At 57.2% G+C, this 8,718-nt stretch overlaps 1 protein-coding gene across 1 annotated transcript in view; it reads left to right on the plus strand.

Moving 5' to 3' along the window:
* The window catches only part of WDFY4 (WDFY family member 4), a 258,657-nt gene that overhangs the window by 34,022 nt on the left and 215,917 nt on the right, over positions 1-8,718 (plus strand). Inside the window, exons 3-6 of the mRNA XM_006757129.2 lie at positions 1,801-1,915; positions 2,674-2,780; positions 4,271-4,405; positions 7,276-7,465. Of these exons, the coding sequence (XP_006757192.1) occupies positions 1,801-1,915; positions 2,674-2,780; positions 4,271-4,405; positions 7,276-7,465 (547 nt within the window). The remainder of the gene's footprint in view (positions 1-1,800; positions 1,916-2,673; positions 2,781-4,270; positions 4,406-7,275; positions 7,466-8,718) is intronic.

Below are 8,718 nucleotides of genomic sequence, written 5' to 3' on the forward strand. Positions count from 1 at the left end.
AATTTTTTGCTTTGAGTTGCGAGCTAAAATTCGGGTTACGAGCCAGCTTCAGATACCCCACTGCTAGTTGGCGCAGCGAACGTCACAGTGAATGCCACAACATCAGCCCAGCATCACGTGTCTCACTCATTCACTGTTGATTTGACATACAAGTAATTTGAGTTACGAACTCTGTCACGGAACGAATTAAACTCGTAAGTCAAGGCCCCACTGTATCTCATCGTGGTTTCATTTGCATTTTCCCAATTATCAGTAATTTCCTATTTATTTTATCTTTTATTAGTGGCCTGTTTCATTGGCCTGTTTTTTAAAAACCAGGTGATTTGTCTTTACCTTAGAAGTTTGTAGCAGTCTGGATATTATTGCTTTGCCAGTTCTATGCATTGCAAATATTCTCTACCAATCTGTGGCTTGCCTCCTCATTTTGTATGTAGCATCTTTTAATATAGAGAGGATTTTTGAAGGTTTTTGCTTTTTAACAACTATAGTATCTGTAGCAAGGAAACACATTGAAATGATTTCTCTTCAGAATTTGATGTGTTATTCACCTTCAGTAGGAGGACCTCAGTTTAAAAAACTCGGTCAGGTCTTTGGTCAGGAATAAAACTTATACAGCTAGTAAATGGGTACAGTGAATGGGAGTCCAGCAAAACTGCTTGTTATAGCGGCCACTAGTGACCAGTAATGCCCACAGCACCTACCTTCCTGATGAGCACCAGGGATGGGAGATTCCTGAACTCACGTCCTGGTGTAGGACTAGTCCTCCTCTCTGACTTTTGCTCTGGGGGAATCTCCTCCTCCGAGGACTAGTCCCTCTCTCTGACTGTGCCCTGAGGGGGTCTGCTCCTCCCAGGACTAGTCCCTCTCTCTGACTGTGCCCTGAGGGAGTCTCCTCCTCCCAGCACTAGTCCCTCTCTCTGACAGTGCCCTGAGGGAGTCTCCTCCTCCCAGCACTAGTCCCTCTCTCTGACAGTGCCCTGAGGGAGTCTCCTCCTCCCAGGACTAGTCCCTCTCTCTGACAGTGCCCTGAGGGAGTCTCCTCCTCCCAGCACTAGTCCCTCTCTCTGACAGTGCCCTGAGGGAGTCTCCTCCTCCCAGCACTAGTCCCTCTCTCTGACAGTGCCCTGAGGGAGTCTCCTCCTCCCAGCACTAGTCCCTCTCTCTGACAGTGCCCTGAGGGAGTCTCCTCCTCCCAGCACTAGTCCCTCTCTCTGACAGTGCCCTGAGGGAGTCTCCTCCTCCCAGGACTAGTCCTCCTCTCTGACTGTGCCCTGTGGGAGTCTCCTCCCAGGACTGGTGAACTGGGCCTGTGACAACACAGCATGAAGGGCAAAGACTGGGTGGAAGAGCCATCCTAGAAACAGGATAACTAGAGAAACCAGGGAAAATTCGGAAAAGAGGAGCATCAGTGGGACACAGCACTGATGGGGGAGGAAGGTGAGGGAGAGGGAGACCTAGAGACCCTCTCTTGGGGTTTCCCAGGAGGGCAGCGGGGTGACTGGCAAGGCCCCTCTGGGAGAGGAGATGCAGCGGGTTTGAGGCACAGCATTCGGTGATGCATGTCTGAGGCTTAAGGAGCGCGAGTCTGGGAGGTATGGGCAGTGGTTTGGAGCTCAGCAGAGAGCTGGGATTGCAGGCCTGAGGGCGGGGACAGTGGGAGGAGGGAAGGCAGGGTCGGCCTTGGGATGCACCTGGGAAGCATTGAGCCTGTGCTGAGGGGTGGCAGGGAGAGAGGAAGGTGATGCTCGGGCCTTGCTCTGGAGCTGTGACGTCTCTGACCAACCTGTTGTGTGCGTTCAGGCCTGGGAGCACTCCGTGGGGCTCATCTGCTTTCCCAGCCTGCACAGACTGGCCGGCGAAGTGTCCAGCCAGCTCGCCCAGGAGATCCAGCAGGTGCTGGTGGGAAAGCCTGCGGGTGAGTATGGAGCGGCCCTGGGCCCCGTGGGAGCAGCACGTGCTGAAGGCCTTCGGCTCTGCTCTGCTCTTCTGCTTTCTAGTTAGTCAGCGAAGTGCCTGCCAAAGAGACCACGGCCCAGTCTGCCACCGAGTCCCTTGGGAACAAGGGAAAGGCTAGCAGAGCAGGGAAGTGGGTCTTAGGAACTGCTGCTCCTGGGAGACACACACACACACACACACAGGAGCAGGGCCTCTGGGAGGAAGTGCTGGGCTAGAAGGCATCTGAGTGTTCAGTGGAGAGCTTGATCCAGACAAGACCCCGGGTCAGAGCACATGTTTTGCTGTGGGGTCCCTGACTCGCAGTCTTCCACGCACGGAGCCCAGACGCCGGCTGTGGAGGGAGCTCTGGGCAGGGTGGCCTGAGCCTGGTGTAGACGCAGGAACCCCTGTGATGGAGAGGCTGCGATAGAGAGTGGGACAGAGGCCGCGTTGTGGGAAGTCTATGGTGAGGAACTTGCTCCTGTTACTTGGCAATGGGGAGCCATTGATGGTTGCTGAGCAGGGAAGACTGCATGCTAAAGGCTGGCCCCCGAGGCGGGTAACTGGCTGAGTGTGAGGGTGGGTACAGGTTCAGGCGGCCTTGTGGGGAGGGCAGGAAGTGGACGTCCCCAAAGAGGCGAAGGTAGAGCTTATGGGCGGGTGGCAAGTGGAGGGCAAACTGGTGAGCAAGTCCCTGCATCAGCCGCTGACATGTTTCCTCTTCTCCGCTGTTGTCAGAGCAAGCACGGGCGGCCGCGGGGCAGCTGCTGCGGTGGAAGCCGGATGCGCAGCAGGATGGCTACCTGCTCCTGAAGTCGGCCTTCCTGCTCTCCGGGACGGACTCGGTAAGTGCCGGGAGCCAGGGTCTGGCCTCCTCAGCCGCCGGAGGGAGGCCTCAGCTCAGGGCAGGGCGCGGCTCCCAGGGCCTTTTTTCCCGGGAAGCTGGCTTCTCGTCTCTCGCCCTGGCTCCCCTCTGGTGTAGGAACGGCTTCTGAAATTCTGGGATTCTGGTCTGGATCCTGCCCTGTCAGTTGACCGCCTGTGACATGCGGCACCTCACTGTGACGGGTGAGGCTGATTTGAGAGTTGGGGACAGTAGCACCTCAGCGCTGGGGCCGCTGTGAGATTGAAAAGGGCTGGCGTCCCGGCACTGAGTCTGCCCTGGTGACGCCACAGCCATGCCGGGCTGAGGACAGGCTCTGCGGTGGGGTGTGGCCGCAGCCTGTCTGACCAGGCTGTGCTCTGAGCCTGGCTGGGTTCTCCTGCTGTTGAACTCAGGTGGAAGGAGCCATGCCGGGAGGCGCTGTCTGAGTGTGCTCACCCAGAGGCAGTGCTAGCAGACCACCGCCTTCCCTGCCCACCGCACCCACTGTGAAGAGGGGCCTGTTCCTCCTCCCCAAGTGGTCTGCTGAGGCCGGTGTCCTGGCAGCTTGGCCATCAGCAGAAATGGCCCGAGGCCCCTCTCGGAGCGGGCCCAAGACGCCTCGGTCTGCCGGCTGCTGGGGTGCCCACTGTGGGGGGTCTAGCACGGGGCACCGGGAACGGCAGGGGAGCAGAGCGCAGCTGCTGCCTTCTGTCCGGGGTGACACAGGCATCGCAGGAGCCTTAGAGGCAGCATGTGGTGTGAGCAGCAGGCGGCAGCGTTAGCCAGGGAGGGCCGCCTGGCTTTCCCCATGGGAGCGGGAGCCCTGCTGGCCCGGTGGCCAGGCAGCCGCAGCACGGAGTGGGCCTCTGCTCCCGGGAAAGGCTGCTTCCAGCTGAGCAGTAACACTGACCTGAAGATGGCTTTCCGCTGGGGCAGCCAGACCCAGAGCCAAAAGCGTGAGCAGCTGCCTTTGGGGAGCCCGTGGAGCAGGGGCGGGGAGAGCTGCCTGTGGGGGCTCCGCAGAGCCAGGCATCCAGGGAGGAGGGCCTTGCCTGCCCAGGAGCCTTTGGGGCAGGGGGCCCACCACCACCTGATACTCCTGGTTCTGGCCTGTCCTCCTTTCTGTTTTTCTAACTGTGTGGACAGCATGCTTTAGATGAACCCCACGTGTGCGCACACACACACACATGCACACACGCACATGTACATGCACACGCAGTATGCGCACACTGAAACGGCAGCCGCAAGTGATCCAGGCGAAACTGCGGGCGGGCACGTGGAAAAAGTTCCCGGGCGCTGCACACATAGGCTGGGCCCTGCCGGCGCCTGTGTCCACTCTTCTGTCCGCAGCTCTGGCGCTGGTCTTCCCAGTGGGTGGGCCGTCCTGAGGTTGGATCTGATGAGGGGATCAAGGGCCTGGGGCAGTGCTGGCCGCTGCAGCCTCGGTCACAGCCTGCTCTTCCCTTGCAGGAGGCGCTGGGCAGGGTTGCCGAGTCGGGACTCCCAGCCCTGCTCCTGCAGTGTCTGTACCTCTTCTTCGTCTTTCCTCTGGAAGAGGATGAGCATTCGGAGGACAATGTTCAAGTTCAGAGGATGTTTGTGCAGGTGAGTGAGAGGCGGGCTGAGCCCCTCTGGGCTGGGCCGAGCTCTGCTTCTGGGAGCCGCTCCCACCTGCTCTGCTCAAGGCCTGGCTCACCCCTTGCCCCATGTTCTGCAAACGCGAGAGGCCTAGGCATTGGAGGACGGACTTTCCTCTTGTGCCTCTGTATCCCTCCCTGCTCCCCTTGTTCTTCCCCAGAAACGTGAGTGCCTTCTCCGCTTCCTTCACCAGATCCTTCTCCAGCCCGCGTTCCTGGGCCCTGCCGGTCCTCGCCTGCATCTGGAACCTTCTGTCGCTGGCCACCTCCCCTTTGAGACGCACTTGCTAACTGCACTGCATCACTAACTAGCCAACGCTTTCTAAACAGTTGCCATGCCCCTTGTGCCATGGTCTCTTGTCTGTCACCTCCTTCGTCTCAGGATATGTGCAGTGCTGTGCTCCTAGCTCTATACAAACACAGGAAACGTGAGCTCAGGGGCGGCTCGGGGCTGGGCCGGGACTCGGGCTCCCCAGTTCACTCTCAGTGGGCTCCGCACCACCCGCGATGCCGCCTCCCCCTCCTCCCAGAAGACATCTCAGACCACTGAATTGCAAGTGCTATTTCCTCTTGTCATTGCCCCTCGCTCCTGTCCCCTGACAGCCAGCAGCAACTTTTCACATAATGCCCCCCTCAGCCTCCTGCCCCCCACTGACAAATCCTGCTCTCTGTCTTCTGGGGCCACACTCCACAGACAACTGCTGCCCCTGCCCGTGGTGAGGGTGGGGAGCAGGGCTGTCTCACTCTCACTCACGGCCGTGTGTCCAGAGCCTGGGCAGTGCCTCCCAGAGCAGGTGCTAGACCAGCCGTGGGCAAACTACGGCCCGTGGGCGGGATCCGGCCCGTTTGAAATGAATAAAACTAAAAAAAAAAAAAAAAGAAGACCGTACCCTTTTTTGTAATAATGTTTACTTTGAATTTATATTAGTTCACACAAACACTCCATCCATGCTTTTGTTCCGGCCCTCTGGTCCAGTTTAAGAACCCATTGTGGCCCTCGAGTCAAAAAGTTTGCCCACCCCTGTGCTAGACTGTTTGGGGATTTCCAAGTGCAGTTGCCCATTGAGCGTCTGCATGCAGATGAACACCCATCACAGACTCATCCTCCAGCCAGAGGCATCACTGCCAGAGGCATCGGCCGTCCGCGGCTTATCCACCCTCTGCCTGCTGGAAACCCTGGAAACGCTGGCCCCATTTGCCTACATGTAACCATATCCCGAATGCGGCTGGGACACAGTGCTGGGCACATGGGGACATCTTTATCCCGTGGCTCCTCTGTGCCTCTCAGGGAGGGAGCGTGGCCCTGTCCTTACAGTGTTGCCCGCAGATGCACAGAATGTGCCCCCCAGCGCTAGGCCACACCTGCATTCATCAGGGTTGTCCTCATTTCATTCCACAAAAAGTGTGAAGTTCCTCCCGGTGCGGCTCTGCCAGATGCGATCCCTCAGCTAGCACAGTCCCTCTTGGAGAGGGGACAGGAAGGTGTGGAAGCAAGTGGGGACATCCCATGAAGAAGTCAGCATGTCCACTGCCTTCGGTGCTCTGCAGGGAAAGGCAAAGGCAAAGGCAAAGGCAAAGGCAGGGTTGCTAAGGGAGGCCCGGAGGCTGACTTACAGAGGAGCATGGAGGACGCTGCTCTGAGGGAAGGCATTGAACCAGAGCTGGCGGTTGGGGTGGAGCTGTGATGGGAAGGTGGGGGCAAGCAGCAGAATGGTCATCTGAGCCAAGGGCCATGGCCACACCCACGTGCAGGGTCTGTAGCCAGTCCTAGGTGCCCGGCCGGCCTCCTTTCCTGTGCCAAGGGCCTGCATTCAGTGGCAGGAGCTTCTGTACCTGCTGAGCTGGGAGAAGGTTCCGTTAGACCAGCAGGAGCCCAAGAGAGAGGAGGCCAGGCGAGTGCCTGCAGGCGCTGCCCACTGTGACGCTCCCCAAGGGCATAGGCAGTGTCCCAAGCCCACAGGAGACTGGGTTGGTGGGAACAAGGGCCCCAGGTCGGAGGTTACAGGACAATGCTCATGGCTGTGTGGAGAAGTGAGGCATGAATGCTAACCAGGGATTCAGGATACATCTGGCTATTTATTTTATTTTATTATTATTATTATCTATAATAATAAAAGCAGAATATGCTAATTAGACCGGACCTCCTTCTGAACGTCCTTCCTGATGACCTTCAGGACAAAGCCAGGGCTGCGAGGGCTGAGGCAAGCTGCTGCGACTACGAGGGCCAAGCCCCTTGCACAAATTTCATGCATTGGGCCTCTAGTTTAAATCTATTTTTATTGATTTCAGAGAGGAAGGTAGAGGGAGAGACAGGTAGAAATAGCAAGGATGACAGAGGGTCATTGATTGGCTGCCTCCTGCATGACCCCTACAACCCAGAATCAACCCTACAACCTAGATATGTGCCCTGACTAGGAATCGAACCTTGACCTCCTGGTTCATAGGTTGACACTCAACCACTGAGCCACACTGGCCAGGCTGCATCTTATTTTCTAAGTAGCACAGGGTCCTGTTAATCCTGTATTTTAATGGTCAATGCCATTTTCCTGGCGTTTCTATATAAAAAGACACCCATCCAAGTCCAACACTTCTTTGTTATTCTGACTTGGAAAGGGTAACTCCTGCCTTTACAGCAGTTAAGAGTTCAGACAGTCCGAGCCCCTCATCCTTTGCTGGTGGCACTGGTGACCATGCTGGTCTGGGCAGAGGGTGACAGCATACAAAGCCATCTCTGTGCGGACATGCACCCTCAGTGCTCTGCAAAAGCAGGGAGCAAGTCCATGGCAACAAGGAGGCTTCTAATCGGTCTCCTGGGTCTTCCTTCCTTCTTCCTCTCAGATGTTGCTCAACATCTGCAGCGAGCCTCAGGGGCTGGAGGGCCTCCTCGCAGGGAATGAGCTCCAGGCGTTGCTGATTGCCACCACCTGCCTCCGGGAGCACAGCTGCTGCTTTTGGAAGGAGCCCACCTTCTGTGTGCTGAGGGCCATCTCCCAGGCCCAGGACCTCAGCGTCATCCAGTATCTGCAGGGTAAGTCCCCGGGGACCCAATTCCCACAGCAAGTCCCTGTCATGCCCTTGCAGCATCAGGATCTATTTCTGGGACCAGAAATGAGAAGGGCAAACAGGTTCTCATGGACGCCCAGCTGGGCCAGTAGCTGACCCTGTAGTGCTTGGTTCCATTCATGAAAGTACTTTTGTTGTTCATTTGGAAGCTCCATTGGAGGAGGGGAAGGGGAGTCCCTTCGTTGCTCACATACTGTCAACCAGAAACTGCCGGGCCCATCTGTGTGTTATCTCATCTGTTCCTGGAGACGGATGTTGATGATCATGCCATTTTGCAATGGGAAACAGATAGTATGTTGAAGAGCTTGCCAAGGCTCCTGGGTTTCCAAGAAGAGAATCAGATTTAAACTTGGAGATGCCGCTCCCTGGGCCTCAGCGTCTGCTGGGGCAGCAGCAGGGATGTACACCTGGCTCTGCTCTCCGGAGGGGCACTGTGACAAAGGCTCCCTGAGCTGGCCTCCCTGCCCGCTCGGTGGCATTTCCTTAGCTCACCAGCTAAAGTGCCTCTTGGGAGCACAGCTGTCCACCCCTGGGCTGACCCCAAGGTATGGTGTCTTTGGGGAGTAGGTCAGAGCCTGCCGGTGTGACCTGCCTGTCCACAATCACATGCCCTGCGGCCAGTCTTCTTTCGGGGCCTCCTGTGACAGAGGGCACCCGCGGAGAGGGCTGGCCAAGATCAGCCATTTCCCGTTCAGGTTCCTGTGAGGCCAGGCCCAGCGGTAATGGTCCAGGCTGAGCTGGGCCCGGTGCTTTGTAGTCCCCCACTCCACTCACAGGCTGGAGCTGGAGATGCCCAAGAAATGGATGCACCCATGGGAGGGGTGGGGTCCTCACTGTATCGTCTTTTCAACTGGAAAAGAACAATTCTGCCTCGTGGAGCCTGCCACCGGGTGGAGCCTGTACCCCTGTGAGAAATGGGCTGGTTCAGTGGGTGCCTAAGCTGAGGAGAAGGTGGGCAGGTGAGTGCTGGCTGCTACCTGATGAGCCCTGGATTCTAGGTGTGACCGTCCACATGCAGACTCTCTGGTGCAGCCCAGGCCTCGCAACCCAGGGACTGAGTACACATTATTATTGTATCAGGTTCTTGGTAGGTGATCTTCCTGACCTTCTCCAGCTCTCCCTCACCTTCTCCAGCTCTCCCTCACCTTCTCCAGCTCTCCCTCACTTTCTGGTACTCCTCCTGACTCTCGCACTTGGAAGAGACTTCTCCCCATGACA

Source organism: Myotis davidii, unplaced genomic scaffold, assembly GCF_000327345.1.
Source record: "Myotis davidii unplaced genomic scaffold, ASM32734v1 scaffold854, whole genome shotgun sequence".
Classification (NCBI taxonomy): Eukaryota; Metazoa; Chordata; class Mammalia; order Chiroptera; family Vespertilionidae; genus Myotis; species Myotis davidii.